General features: G+C 51.3%; 1 protein-coding gene across 1 annotated transcript; it reads right to left on the reverse strand.

Moving 5' to 3' along the window:
- Positions 1 to 4,592: 4,592 nt before the first annotated feature.
- Positions 4,593 to 15,622, reverse strand: EIF4A1 (eukaryotic translation initiation factor 4A1). Its single transcript, XM_058822959.1, has 11 exons — positions 15,600 to 15,622; positions 14,988 to 15,036; positions 14,004 to 14,136; positions 12,339 to 12,478; positions 10,206 to 10,374; positions 9,006 to 9,115; positions 7,372 to 7,515; positions 5,874 to 6,011; positions 5,253 to 5,342; positions 5,100 to 5,179; positions 4,593 to 4,872 (listed from the first exon to the last, which is right to left on the reverse strand). Exons 1-11 carry the CDS (start codon positions 15,620 to 15,622, stop codon positions 4,728 to 4,730), a joined length of 1,221 nt encoding a protein of 406 aa, XP_058678942.1. The 3' UTR covers positions 4,593 to 4,727.
- Between the last annotated feature and the right edge of the window lie 8 nt (positions 15,623 to 15,630).

Consider the following 15,630-nt stretch of genomic DNA (forward strand, 5'->3'; position numbering starts at 1 on the left):
AGGGTTCTGACCCAAAATTGAAGGGTTTGGGGTCGAAAATCCAAATCGCAATGGATTCCAGGATAAACCCACAAATCCCGACAGATTCTGACCCAAAATCGAAGCTTTTAGGGTCAAAATTTCAAAATCCGGATGACTCCAGGACTAATTCACAAATATCGACGGATTCTGACCAAAAATCTGAACTTTTGGGGCTGAAATGTCAAATCCCAGCGGATTCCAGGACAAATTCACAAATCTCAGCGGATTCCAGCCCGGAATTCCAAGTATCGACAGATTCAGACCCAAAATCAGAACTTTTGGGGTTGAAATTCCAAATCCCAATGGATTCCAGGACAAAATACCAAAATCCAGCGGATTCCAGCCCAAAATCCCAAATCCCGACAGATTCCGACCCAAAATCGAAGCTTTTGGGGTTGAAATTTCAAAATCCAGTGGACTCCACCCTGAAGTTCCAACCATCGACGGATTCTGTCCCCAAATCCCAAATCTCAGCGGATTCTGAACCAAAATCTGACTTTTTGGGGTTGAAAATTCAAATTCCAGCAGATTCCAGGACAGAATCCCCACATCCAGCAGATTCCAGCCTGGAATTCCAAATATTGATGGACTCCAGCCCTAAATCAGGACTTTTGGAACCCAAACCCCAAAATCTGACAGATTCTGACCCAAAATTCCAAAATCTGTTGGGAATTCCCGGGAGGAGCAGCAGGAGGAGAAAAATCCCAGCGGGAAACGCCCAAAAATCCCAAAAAATGGGAAAATTCCAACCTGGAAATGATGAAAATCCCCCAAATTCACCAGAAACTCCTCAAATTCCTGTAGAAAATTTGGGAATTCCGGCCAAAAAGTGCAGGAATTCAGACGATTTATGGGAAAATTCCCAGGTTTCTGCAGGAGCATCTGGGAATTCCCAAAATACGTTGGGAAATGCAGAAACTTTGGGGAAAAACTCTGGAGATTCCCAAATTTTATTGGGAAACTCCGCAAATTCCCAAATTTCGTCAGAAAATCCCCAAATCCCCTCGGATCCCTCCCTCTCCCAGTTCCCAAATTCCTCTGAATTCCCGGATTTCCAAAACCCCCCAAAAGATCTCCCCGAAAACTTCCAAAAGGTCTTTTCCGAGTTCCAAAACCTCCAAAACAATTTCCAGGAAAATCTCCCCGAAATCCCGAATTTTTCCCGATCCCCGAATCCCCCGAATATCCCAAATGCCCCGGAATTTCCCCCAAATTTTCCTTTTTTCCCCCTGCCCGGCCTGGCCGGGGTCCTGGCGCGGCTGCGGGTCCCGGTCCGCGCCCCCGCCGGCTCCTGTCGCGATCGGGGCGGCGATAGCCGCGCTAGGGGCGGTTCCCGTGGCGGCTGCTGTCGCGATAGGGGCGGTTCCCGCTGCGATAGCCGCGCTAGGGGCGGTTCCCGTGGCGGCTGCTGTCGCGATAGCCGTTGCTGCTGTCGCGACGGGCGGCGCGGGGGGGCGGCGCTGACGCTGCAGGCCACGGTGGACGCGCGCGGCTGCCTCTGGAACGTGGAGTTCCCGCGCGCCGGGGCGGGGCTGCGGCGCTCGGCGCTCTACCGGAGCATGCAGCGGCCGCGCGGCGCCGGGAACCGGCGCGGACACCGCGGAAACGGGCACAGACACGGGGCGGGAGATGGGGGGAAAAACGGGGGAAATGGGCGAGAAAACGGGGGGGGAAATGGGGAAAAAAGTGGGAAAAAACCCCGTGATTTACGGGGGGAGAACGGGGGAGAAAATGACAACAACGGGGATTTTGAGGGCAGAAACGCGAGTTTAGGGGGAGAAAATTGGAACTCTGAGGGGAATTTCGGTGGCGGAAACGGGAATTCTGGGAGTTCTGAGGGGAAAAATGGGAATTTAAGGGAGAAATGCGGGAATTGTGGCGGTTCCGGGGGAGACAATTTAGGGGGGAAGAGTGAGGATTCCAATGGAAGTCCTGAGGGGGAAAATGGGAATTTCAGGGGTTCCCGTAGGAAAAGCGGAAAAGCCGGGTGGAAATTCGGGAATTTGGGGGGCAAACCCACGGGTTTCTACAGGAGTTCCGATGGAAATTATAGGAATTTTGCTGAAAAATTGGGAAATACTGATGGAAAATTGGGGAATCCTGGAAATATTGATGATAATTTGGGGAATGTTGATAGAAATTCGGGTAATTTCGCTATAAATTCGGGAAATATTGATGGAAATTCTGGGAATATCCATGGAAATTCAGGGAAATCCGGAAATACCGATGGAAATTTGGTGGATATCGGTGGAAATTCTGGGAATACTGATGAAACTTCGGGAAACGGTGACGGAAATCCAGGGTTTCCCCCCAAAATCGGCGGCGTCTCCCCTGAGCGGAGCCGCATCCCCCCGTATTTCCTGGGCTCCGCCGGGGACCCGCTGCTGCCCTGGCTGCTCCGCCCCTTCCGCCGGGGGGAGGGGCTGAGCCGGGGGGCGGGGCCAGCCCTGGGGGCGGAGCTCTCTGACCGGGGGGCGGAGCCAGAGCTGGGGGCGGAGCGCTCGAACGGGGGAGCGGAGCTCGCTACCCGGGGGGCGGGGCCAGCCCTGGGGGCGGAGCGCTCGAACGGGGGAGCGGAGCTCTCTACCCGGGGGGCGGGGCTCTCGCTGGGGGCGGAGCTCTCTGGCCGGGGGGCGGGGCTGTCGCTGGGGGCGGAGCGCTTTAACGCGGGCGCGGCGCAGGCGCGGCGCTGGGCGCGCGCGGCGCTGCGGAGGCTGCGGGGCCGCTGGCGCTGCCTCGGGCACCGCAACGACGCCGAGCCGCGGTTCGCGCGCTCGCTGGTGCTGAGCTGCGTGCTGCTGCACAACCTGTGCCAGCTGCGCCGCGACCCCCTGCCCCCCGACTGCAGCGAGAGCCGCCCCGACTGCGGAGAGCTCTGCCCCGATTCCTGCCCCGACTGCTGCCCCCGTTCCGGCCCCCCGAGCCCCTCCGCGGACACCGAGGAGGGCAGGAGGCTCCGGGCGGCCGTGGCGGCGGCGCTCGAGGGGTGAGGAGCCCGAGTTTCGGGGGTTCGCACCCGAATCTGGGGATCCCGGGGACTCAAGGAGTCGATTCTGGGCGTCTGAGATGGATTTTGGGGGCTATTTGGGGATCTCAGATGGATTTTGGGGTGGATTCGGGGGTCCCGATGTGGACTTTTGGGGTTTAAAGAGAGCCCAGAAGCCGAATTTGGGGATCTCGGATGGATTTTGGGGGTCACAAGTCGAATTTTTTGGGTCTCGGATGGTCCAGGAGCAAACTCTGGGCTCCCAGGAGCTCAATCTGGGGGGAGCTTGGGGTCTCAGATGGGATTTTGGGGGTCCCGATGTGGATTTTTGGGGGTCTCAGAGTCCAGTCAATGAATCCAAGGACTCTCAAGGGTCTGCAGTTGATTTTTGGGGCTCTCAGGTGGAATTTGGGAGCACTCAGAGCGTCCCATACCCAAATTTGGGGTCCCAGGGGATCAAGGAGTCGAATTTGGGGAGGGTCAGCCTGAATTTTGGGGCACTCAGGTAGATTTTGGGGGGAATTTTTTACCCAATTTTGGACCCAAATTGGGGCTCCAAAAGCAAAATTTTCCCCTCCCCTTAACTCCTCGCTTTCCCCACTGGAATTTTAAATAAATTTAAATAAACTTTTGTCCCAAAATCGCTTTTACTTGAATAAATAAACGTTACAAAAGGGGGGTGGGGGAGGGGTGAAGGGCAGGGTGGGAAACCCCCAAAAAGTGACGTTTATAAAAAAAAAAAAAACCCGAAAAATTAAAAATAAACATAAAAATATCAACAAATTTAAAAAATTCTAAAAAAAATTCTAAAAAAAAAAAAAAATCCCAAAAAAACCCAAATATGGGAAAAGGAGAAAAGAATGGGTTTGGGATTTTCCCCCAAATCCTGAAAAAGTGACTTTTTGACCTAAAAAAATAGGAAAAAAAATGAGGTGGGGCAGATGTGGGTTTGGGGACCCCTAAAAAAGTGACGATTTTTGGGAAAAAACCCTAAAATTGACCTAAAAATGGGAAAAAAAAGAGATTTAAAAACCCCCAAATTTGCGGAAATTCATGAAAAAAAAAACGGGATTAAAAGTAGGGAAACTGGGAAAAGGAGGGGAAGGAAAATCAGCCCTAAAAGTCCCAAAAAATTGGGGTGAAAAAGGGAAATTTTGGGGGAATTGTGGGGGAAAGGGTAGGGTTAAAAGCAGCCCCAAAATCGGTAGAAATGACCCTAAAAAAGTGGAAAAATTCTTTTTTAAAATCCAGAAAATTGAGAGAATAAAGGTGAGTGGGGGAGGGGAAGAAGGGAAAGCACCATTTTTAAAAAATCCATAAAAATGACCTTTAAAAAGTGGGGAAAAATGGGAAAAAAATCAGGGAAAAATCTCAGAGAAATCTCAAAAATACTGAAAAAGTTCAGAAAAAATCTGGGAAAAATCATCAGCAAAAAATGTAAAACAAAATTCCAGAAAATAACGGAAATAATTCTAAAAAAAAAATCTGAAAAAAAAAGTGGGAAAAACTTAGACAAAAAAAGCAGAAAAAACTGGAAAAAATTAGAAAAAAATGAAGGAAAAAAAAAAAAAAAAAAGGCAAAAAACCCAGAAAAAAAAACGGAAAAAAACTAGTATGGAAAATGGAAGAAAATTTTAGAAAAAATGAGAGAAAAAAGAGGGAAAAGAGGAAAAAAAAGGGGAAAAGGGGGAGGAGCTTTGCGTGTGGGCGGGGCCCGCATTCAGATGAGGTCGGCCACGTTGAGCGGCATCTCCTCGATGGCCGTGTTGTAGAAGGTCTCGATGTCCCTCAGCGTCCGTTTGTCCTCCTCGGTCACCATGTTGATGGCCACGCCCTTGCGGCCGAAGCGGCCCCCGCGGCCGATCCTGGAACGGGGCAAAAATCTCAATTTTGGGCAAAAACATTCGTGGAAAAACCTTCAAAACATCTGGTTAAAAATGAAGGTTTCTGGTGAAAACCTGGGGATTTCAGGGGTGAAATTTGACCAAAAGAATTTGATACCCCCAAACCTTTGGGGTTTTTTCGCCCCTCCCCCACCCCCCGCCCCTGCCCCGCCCCGCTAAGCCCCTCCCCCGCTCAGCCCCGCCCCCACCTGTGGATGTAGTTCTCGCGGTTGGTGGGCAGGTCGTAGTTGATCACCAGCGACACCTGCTGCACGTCGATGCCGCGGGCCTGCACGGCGGGGAAAGGGTTAAAAACGGGCTGGGGGCGGGGCCAGGGGAGGGGCGGGGGAGGGGCCACTGACCAGCAGGTCTGTCGTTATCAGCACGCGGCTGGAGCCCGACCGGAACTCCCTCATGATGACGTCACGCTCCTTCTGGTCCATGTCCCCGTGCTGGGAAAGGGGGCGGGGTCACCACAGGCCACGCCCACGTCCTAAGCCACGCCCACAACCCTTAAGCCCCTCCCCCACCCATAAAATCCTGATTTTCCTTAAAAAAATTTTGACCTTTAGAACCTCAAAAATTTGGCAGTGAGCACTGAGCGTCATTGAGCCCAGAGTGACCACGAGTGACCACGAGTGACCACACTGACCACGAGTGACCACTGAGTGACCCCACTGACCATGGCGGACACGGTGAAGTCCCTGGCGTGCATCTTCTCGGTCAGCCAGTGACCACTGACCGTGAGTGACCCCATAACTGACCATGAGTGACCATTGAATGACCATCACTGACCCCAGCTGACCCCACTGACCATGGCGGACACGGTGAAGTCCCTGGCGTGCATCTTCTCCATCAGCCACTGACCACTGACCATGAGTGACCCCATCACTGGCCATGAGTGACCATAACTGACCACGAGTGACCCCACTGACCACGAGTGACCACACTGACCACGAGTGACCCCAGCTGACCCCACTGACCATGGCGGACACGGTGAAGTCCCTGGCGTGCATCTTCTCGGTCAGCCAGTCCACCTTGCGCCGGGTGTTGATGAAGATGACGGCCTGGGTGATGGTCAGCGTCTCGTACAGGTCACACAGCGTGTCCAGCTTCCACTCCTGGCAACAGCAATGAGTGACCCTGAGTGACCATGAGTGACCACTGAGTGACCACTAGTGACCCTGAGTGACCATGAGTGACCCGGAGTGACACTGAGTGACCCTGAGTGACCCGGAGTGACCACTGAGTGACCGTGAGTGACCCTGAGTGACCACTGAGTGACCCTGAGTGACACTGAGTGACTCTGAGTGACCCTGAGTGACCCTGAGTGACCCTGAGTGACACTGAGTGACACTGAGTGACCACAAGTGACTCTGAGTGACCACTGAGTGACCCTGAGTGACCCTGAGTGACCACTGAGTGACCACAAAAATGACCCAAAGCTCCCCAAAATGGACCCAAAACAACCCAAAACTGAACCAAAGCTCCCAAACCTCCCAAACCGACCCAAACCTCCCGGAATTTCCCCCAAAACGCCGGGGTCTGTCCCCCCCGCTCAGGGGCCGTCCCCACGGTGGGGGAGGGGCGGCCCATGGTCCGGGGGGGGAGGGGCTGCTCTGGCACGGGGGCACTGCGGGGGGGCCACGGGGGAGGGGCCGCACCACAAATCCCAGAACCGTGCACGGAAATCACCCAAAATCACCCAAAACGGACCCAGAATCACCCCAAAAATGGACCCAAAATGGACCCAAAATCACCCCAAAACGGACCCAAAATGGACCCAAAATCACCCAAACAGACCCAGAATCACCCAAAATGGACCCAACCACAAATCCCAAAACTGTGCACATAAATTGACCCAAAATAATTTAAAAAGGACTTAAAAATGGACCCAAAAATCACCCCAAAGGGGCCCAAAAAAACCCTAAAATGGACCCAAAACGGGCCCAACCACAAATCCCAAAACCGTGCACAGAAATGCACCCAAAATCACCCCAAAAATGGACCCAAAATAACCCCAAATGAGACCCCCCACAAATCCCAAAACCAAGCACAAAAATGGACCCAAAATTACCCAAAATCACCCAAAAATGGGCCCAACCACAAATCCTGAAACCATGCACGGAAATCATCCAAAATTACCCAAAATCACCCCGAAAATGGACCCAAAAATGGGCCCAACCACAAATCCACAAACCACGCACTGAAAATTACCCAAAATCACCCAAAACTACCCCAGAATATCCCAAAAAGTCCCCAAAACCCTAATCAAAATCCACTTCTAACCCCCAGAATCCCAAAAAATCTCCCCAAATTCCCCAAAAATAAAATAAAAAAAAAAAAAAAATCCCCTCAAAAGCCCAAAAATCCCCCCAAAAAAAACCCCCAAAATTCCCCAAAAAATCCCCAAAATTCCCAGAGAATTCCCCCAAAATCCCAGCAAAGCCCAAAATCGCCGGAAGTGGCCCCAATTCCGACCTCCCTCTCGACGTTGATGTAGAACTGGCGGATCCCCTCCAGCGTCAGCTCCTCCTTCTTCACCAGGATCCGGATCGGGTCCCGCATGAACTTCTTGGTGACCTCCAGCACGTCCAGCGGCATCGTGGCCGACAGCAGAACCACCTGCGGGGCCAACAACGGCGTGAGAAACCCAAAAAATGGGAAAAATAAAAAGGGAGAAATAGGCCAAAAAATGGGGAAAATAGCCCCAAAAATGGGGAAAATAGCCCCAAAAATGGGGAAAAGAGCCCAAAATTTCATTAATGTCTTGGTGACCTCCAGCACGTCCAGGGGCATGGTGGGCAACAGCAGAACCACCTGGGGAGGCCAAAATGGGGTTAGAAAACCAAAAAATAGGAAAAATAAAAAAAAATGGAGAAAAGAGCCCAAAAAATGGGGAAAATAGCCCAAAAATGGCATTAGGACAATCAGAAATGGAAAAAGGGACCCAAAAATGGGGCAGGGACCCCAAAATCAGAGTCAGGACGCTGAAAATCGGGAAATGGACCCCAAAACCCCATAAAAATGGGATCAGAGCCTAAAAAATAGAGAAAGGTTCTCAAAAATGGACCCAAGACGCAAAAATCCCTCCCGAACCCCCTGAAAATCCCAAAATTCCCCAAAAAATCAAAAGCAGAACACAAAAATTTATCCAGGACCTCAAAAACCCTGAAAGTCCGAAAAGCCCCCCAAAAAAATTCACTAGGAAAATTTGATGGACCCCAAAATTCTCCGTAAATGTTTTTAAATAAGTTCCCCAAAATTGCCCCAAAAATTTCCAAAAAAGTTCTCAAAAATCCCCCTCAAATTCCCCCATAAAAACCCCCACAAACTTCCCTAAAATATCCCAAATTCAACCCAATTGTTTTTAGGATTTTCCAACTATGCCCAACCCCTCCCAAAATTCCCAAAACTTGTGGAAAAATCCACAAAATCCTTTCCAAAAACAATCCCATAATTACCCCAAAATCCCCCCAAAAAACCCCCATTTTTTTTCTGAAGTTCTTAGGATTTTTTAACTCCTCCCCAAACCCCAAAAACCCCCAAATTTTCCCCAAAAAATTCAAAATAAAACCCCAAATCCGCCCTTACCCACCGAGGCCGCCAGGGGGCGCTGCGCCGGCACCGCTTGGGTTTTGGGGTGAATTCCCCCAATTTTGGGGATTTTGGGCCGGTTTGGGCCGGGTTTTTTGCCCCAGATCGTTGCAGACGTCGGGGGTGGGTTTTGGGGTGAATTCCCCCAATTTTGGGCCAGGTTTTTTGCCCCGGATCGTGGCAGACGTCAGGGATGGGTTTTGGGGTGAATTCCCCCAATCTTGGGCCGATTTTGGCCGGGTTTTGTGCCCCGGATCGTGGCAGACGTCAGGGATGGGTTTTGGGGTGAATTCCCCCAATTTTGGGCCGATTTTGGCCGGGTTTTTTGCCCCAGGTGGCTCCAGACGTCGGGGGTGGGTTCTGGGGTGAATTCCCCCAATTTTGGGCAGATTTTGGCCGGGTTTTTTTCCCCAGATCGTTCCAAACGTCAGGGATGGGTTTTGGGGTGAATTCCCCCAATTTTGGGCCGATTTTGGCCGGGTTTTGGGGTGACTCTGGGCGATTTGGGGTCCCCCCACCTGCGTGTTCCCGCTCAGCTTCTGGAAGATGTCGTAGATCTGGTCCTTGAAGCCGCGGCTCAGCATCTCGTCAGCCTCGTCCAGAACGAACATCTTGATGAATTTCGGGGCTGAAAAAGGAGATTTCGGGAAAATTCGGGATTTTTAAACATTAGGGTTTTTTGGGGGAGGTTTTGGGGCTTTCAGAGAGCAGAAAATGGGAACTTTGTGGGCATTTCTGGATTTTTTTTTGGAGGATTCTGGGTGGGATTTTGGGAAAATTTTGGGGCTAAAACCCCAAGATTTGGGAAATTTTGGGAACATTTTGAGAAATCCTGGGGAGGATTTGGGGTTTTTTAGATTTGGGGTTTTTTTAGAGGGGTTTGGGCTTTTTTTGGCACTTTAGAAAGGAAAAAAAAAAAGTATTTTAGAAGAAGCTTTGGAGATTTTTTAAAGGTTTCTAGGACAGGTTTTGGGGGGAATTTTGAGAGGAAATTTGGGGGGTTTTAGGGCTAAAACCTGTAATCTTGAGGGTTTTATTAATTTTGCGAAAATTTGTGCATTTTGGAAGTCTTGGAGTCTCTGGGGTAAATTTTGGTGGGTTTTGGGGTAATGTCGGCATTATTGAGGTTACAAGCAGGTTTTTTGGGTTTAATTTTGGGGTTTTGGGGTGGATTCTGGGGTTTTTGGGTGCCCCCCTCAGCCGTGGCGCTGATCAGCCCCCGGGGCCGGGGCCGGGGCCGGGCAGGACGCGGGGCCGGGGCCCAGCCCGGGGTCAGGTGACACGCAGCTCATCACGGGGGGGCACCAAAACCCACCAAATTCACCAAAACCCCAAAATTCCCCACCCCCAAAAACGGGAAAGCCCAAAAACCCCCGGAAAAAACGGCGAAAAAACAGCGAAAAACGACCAAAAATTGAGATTTTGATTGAAAAACCCCAACCCTGGGGCCCATCCAGGGGCAGCTCGTCACGGGGGGGGGACACAAAATCCCAAAATTCACCAAAATCCCAAAATTCCGAATTCCCCACCCCAAAAAATGGGAAAGCCCAAAAAACTCGACAGCCCCCAGGCCCCATTGTAAATTGAATTTTTCCCCTTTTTGGCCGTTTTTTCCCCATTTCTTGCCCGATTTCCCCCCCCCAGGCGCCGTTTCTGGGGTTTTCGGGGTCGGGGGTTCCGTTTTTGGGGTGAATTTCCCCGATTTCGGGCTCCCTTACAGAGGTACCGGCGGTTGAGCATGTCGAAGACGCGTCCCGGCGTGCCCACCACCACGTGCGGCGCCTCCAGCTGCAGCTTCTGCACCTCGGCCCGCACGTTGGTGCCGCCGATGCAGGCGTGGCACGAGGCGCCCATGTAGTCCCCGAGCGCCATCACCACCTTCTGGATCTGTGACGTCATCAACGACATCATCAGTGAGGCCAGCAACCCAAAACACCCCACTGAAATATCGCTAAAAACATCAAAATCCCGTTAAAAACGCCCAAAATCACAATAAAATGTTATTTCTGAGGCGCCCATGGAGTCCCCGAGCGCCATCACCACCTTCTGGGTCTGTGACGTCATCAATGACATCATCAGTGAGGCCAGCAACCCAAAAAACCCCTAAAAAATCCCATTAAAACCTCACCAAAATCCCATTAAAAACCCAAAACCTCCCTCAAAAACCCCCAAAACCTCCTAAGAGAACCCCAAAACAATGCCCCGAACCCCGTCCTCAAAAATAACCAAAAACATCGCCAAAAACCCCATTAAAAAACTTTCAAACCTCTCCCACATCCCCCCCCAAAAAAAACCCCAAAACCAAAATCCCCAAAACTCCCATTAAAACCTCCAAAAAAAAAAAAAAAAAAAAAAAAGCTGAAAAACCCCAAACATTTCCCCGAGAAAAAAACCTCCAAAAATCACCAAATTTTCCTGAAATCCCCTCAAAAAATCCCCCTAAAAAAAAAAAAAAAAAAAAAAAACAACACAACAAAAACCTAAACCCCCCCCCCCCCAAAAAAATCCGAAAGAAATCCCCCCAAATTCAAATTATTTCAAATTATTTCAAATTACTTCAAATTATTTCAAATTATTTCCAATTATTTCAAATTATTTCCCCTTTCCCGGCCCCGCCCCCCGCCCTGCCCCGGCGATGACGTCACCCCCCGACGATGACGTCACCGCCGCGGTGAGGGCGTGTCCCCCAGGCATGAACCAGTTTGGGCACTGGGCCGGACTGGGATGAACTGGGAGGGAGCTCTGGCTCTGCCCCCGCCGGATTCGGGACCGCGGCCACGGGGCCGCGCCCTGCCCAGGCAGCGAGGGGTTAAACCGGGCAAACTGGGACGGACTGGATTGAACCGGTTTATACTGGGTTATATTGGGCTGTACTGGGCCGCACTGAACTGATTTATACACGTTTACACTGGGTTATACTGGTTTGTACTGGGCTGCACTGAACTGATTTATGCACATTTATACTGGGTTATACTGGTTTGTACTGGGCTGGACCACATTGAACTGATTTATACTGGGTTATACTGGGTTATACTGGGCTGCACTGCATTTAACTGATTTATACACGTTTACACTGGGTTTACTGGTTTGGACTGGGCTGCACTGAACTGATTTATGCACGTTTATACTGGGTTATACTGGGTTATACTGGGCTGCACTGAACTGATTTATGCACGTTTATACTGGGTTATACTGGTTTGTACTGGGCTGGACCGCATTGAACTACTTTATGCACATTTACACTGGGTTATACTGGTTTGGACTGGGCTGCACTGGATTTATCTGATTTATGCACATTTATACTGGGTTATACTGGTTTGGACTGGGCTGCACTGAACTGATTTATGCACATTTATACTGGGTTATACTGGTTTGGACCGGTTTGGACTGATTTGGAGCGGGAATTGGGCTGGTTTGGACCAGTTTGGAATAAGCTGTACTGGTTTGTACTGGGATATACTGGGTTATACTGGATTTAACTGATTTATACACATTTATACTGGGTTATACCGGTTTGGACCGGTTCGGACTGACTTGGGTGTGGTTTGGACTGGTATGGACCAGTTTGGGATAAATTATACTGGTTTGTACTGGTCTATACTGGGATATACTGGGTTATACTGGTTTTAACTGATCTATACACATTTACACTGGTTTATACTGGTTTGGACTGGTCCTGACCAGTTTAAACTGACTTGGAGTGAGGTTTGGACCAGTTTAACACGAGTTATACTGGTTTGTACTGGTTATACTGGTCACAGTGGGTTATATCCCTGTATAACATTCCATACCGGTCCATACTGGTCCGTACTGGTCCCTACTGGTTTATACTGGTTTATACTGGTGCTCACCTGCTGAGCCAGCTCGCGGGTGGGTGCCAGCACCAGCGCCTGCGTCGCCTTCAGCTCCAGCTCCACCTGCTGCAGGATGGAGATGGCGAACGTGGCCGTCTTACCTGTGCCCGACTGCGCCTGCGCGATGACGTCATAGCCTGCAACGACAGGTGACAACAGGTGAGTGAATAAATACAGGTGTGCACGCGTGGGGCCGCTTTACCTGTGCCCGACTGCGCCTGCGCGATGACGTCATAGCCTGCAACGACAGGTGACAACAGGTGAGTGAATAAATACAGGTGTGCACGCGTGGGGCCGCTTTACCTGCGCCCGCGCGATGACGTCATAGCCTAGGGAGACAGGTAAATACAGGTGACTGACAGGTGTGCCAGTACAGGTGTGTCACTACAGGTGTGCCACTACAGGTGTGCACAGGTGGCAGTTTTACCTGTGCCCATATTGCACCTCGGCAACGACATCATCAACTGGAACAGCAGGTGTGCACAGGCGAGACCAGTAGGTAAAGGTGAGTCACGGGTGTGTAGAGGTGTGGCACATATGTGCAGGTGAGTTACAGGTGGGTACAGGTAAGTACAGGTGAGCACAGGTGTGCGAATGCACACAAAGGTGAGCACAGCAAGGTACAGGTGAGCTCAGCTGAGTTACAGGTGTGCAAATGCACAAACAGGTGAGTTACAGGTGAGTGAATGTATGTACAGGTACATACATGTGAGCATAGACAGGTGTGCACAGGTGAGTTAGTACACGTCAGTTACAGGCGTGCAGGTGTGTAAACACATGGTCAGGTGAGTTACAGGTGTGTGAGTGCACACACAGGTACATACAGATACATACAGGTGTACAGGTGAGCACAGGTGTGTGAACACACAGACAGGTGTGCATAGGCGCGTATAGGCGAGTTACAGGTGTGTGAATGCACACACGGGCGTGCACAGGTGTGTGAGTGCACACACAGGTACATACAGACACATACAGGTGTACAGGCGAGTTACAGGTGTGTGAATGCACACACGGGCGTGCACAGGTGTGTGAGTGCACACACAGGTACATACAGACACATACAGGTGCACAGGTGAGTCACGGGTGAGCACAGGTGTGCGAGTGCACACACAGCTGAGCACAGCCATGTACCGCTGAGCTCTGTACTGGTCTGTACTGGGATGGACTGGGACAGGCCCCGCACACCTGCACAGGTGAACTCTCACCTTTAACCAGGGCAGCATCAACAAACGTTTCTTGAAGCCGTGGCTGGACTGGAGTTACTGGGATGTACTGGGCCATACCGGAGGCGACAAGACCATACTGGTCTGTACTGGTCTATACCGGTCTGTACTGGTCTTTACTGGTCTATACTGGTTTGTACTGGTCTATACCGGTTTATACTGGTCTATACTGGTTTGTACTGGTCTAGACTAGTCTATACTGGTTTGTACTGGTCTATACTGGTTTATACTAGTCTATACTGGTTTGTACCGGTCTATACCAGTCTATACTGGTTTGTACTAGTCTGTACCAGTCTATACTGGTCTATATTGGTTTGTACTGGTCTATACTGGTTTATACTAGTCTATACTGGTTTGCACCATTCTATACCGGTCTATACTGGTTTGTACTAGTCTGCACCAGTCCATACTGGTCTATACTGGTCTGTACCGGTCTCACCTTTGATGCAGGGCAGGATGGCTCTCTGCTGGATGGCCGAGGGTTTCTCGAAGCCGTAGGCGTAGATCCCGCGCAGCAGCGCCTCCGACAGGTTCATCTCGTCGAAGCTGTCCACGACCTCGTGCCAGTTGCTCTGCGCCAGTAAGAACCAGTACGGACCAGTAAGGGTGGGCACAGACAGGCACGGATCCCCACTGACCCACAGAAACCAGTGAGGACTGGTACAAACCCCAGAAAAACCACTACTGACCCCCTAAAGCAGTGCAGACCCCTCTCCAAACCAGAATAAACCAGTAAGGACTGGTACAAACCCCAGAAAAACCACTACTGAGCCCCCTAAACCAGTGCAGACCCCTCTCCAAACCAGTGAGGACTGGTACAAACCAGTACCGACCCCACAAAAACCACTACTGACCCTCCCAAACCAGTGCAGACCCCTCTCCAAACCAGTATAAACCAGTAAGGGTGGGTTTGAATCGGTACGCACCAGTACAGACCCATAGAAACCAGTAAAGACCCCCAGGAACCAGTAAAGACCCCCAAAACCCAACACTGATCCCACCTAAACCAGTACAGATGCCCCCAGAAACCAGTACAAACTGGTGCTGACCCCCACAAACCAACAGAAACCAGTAAGGATCCCCACAAACCAGTAAAAACCAGTATAAACCGGTACTGGAGCAGCCCAGTGTGATGCAGTTTGGTTTGGAGCCCTCCCAGTTCATCCCAGTTTGGCTCTGACCTCTCCCAGTTTACCTCAGTCCATTCCAGTTCCATTGAAAACCTTCCCAGTACCCTCCCAGTATGGCCCAGTCCCTCCCAGTCAGGCCCAGCTCCCTCCCAGTTCAACTTTAAGCCCTCCCAGTATATTTTTAACTCTTATCAGTTAATCCCACTTCCTCCCAGTTTAATTTAACCCCTCCCAGTTTAATTTAACCCCTGAACGTTTAATTTATTCCCTCCCAATCCGTCCCGGTTCCTGACCTCGATGACCCCGTCCGGCTCCATCCCCTCAGGGCCGCTCTCGCGAGATCTGCCGAAAAAACCATCGCTGTGACGTCACCACTTCGGCACCGTGACGTCACCGTCGCCGAATCGCGAAATTCCCGCGGTTCGATCCCCACGTGACCGGAGGACGCTCCCGGCCCCGCCCGCTCTCCGACCACGCGGCGCCACCGGAAGTCGCCACAGGGCAAAGCTCCGCCCACTTCCGGCTGCAAAGCTTCGCGAACCGACCAATCCAACAGCGCGTCGCGCGTGACGTCATCGCGCTCGCCGGGACAATGGAGGCGCGCGCCGGGCCGACCACGTGGGCGGGGGAGGGGTGGTTAGGAAGAAAAAAACCTGAAAAAACCCGGTAAAAACCCAGAAAAAACGGCAAAAATCCGAAAATTTCCCCAAAAACCACGCGGGAAAGGGAGGAGAGAACAAAACTGAGGCACAAAAGGGAAAAGGACCCAAAGCTCCCCTCAGAAAATCGCGGCGGCAGCGCGAAATCGCCGATCCCCCACCCCCGCGATAGGGCCTCGATTTCCCCCCCTCCTCCCGCTCCCCCCACGGTACCGGCGCCCCTCACCCTCCCCCCCGGTACCGCACCGACTGTCGTGACTCGCCGACATCTCCGCGC

This window comes from Ammospiza caudacuta, chromosome 36 (assembly GCF_027887145.1).
Source record: "Ammospiza caudacuta isolate bAmmCau1 chromosome 36, bAmmCau1.pri, whole genome shotgun sequence".
Taxonomy (NCBI): domain Eukaryota; kingdom Metazoa; phylum Chordata; class Aves; order Passeriformes; family Passerellidae; genus Ammospiza; species Ammospiza caudacuta.

Coding starts and splice junctions, on each gene's coding strand:
- EIF4A1 (XM_058822959.1), bottom strand. CDS start 15,622: ATGTCGGCGAGTCACGACAGTCG. Junction 12,479..14,003: donor CATCCTGCCCTGCATCAAAG/GTGAGACCGGTA, acceptor CTGTCGTTGCAG/GCTATGACGTCATCGCGCAG. Junction 7,516..9,005: donor AGCTGAGCGGGAACACGCAG/GTGGGGGGACCC, acceptor TTGGCCCCGCAG/GTGGTTCTGCTGTCGGCCAC.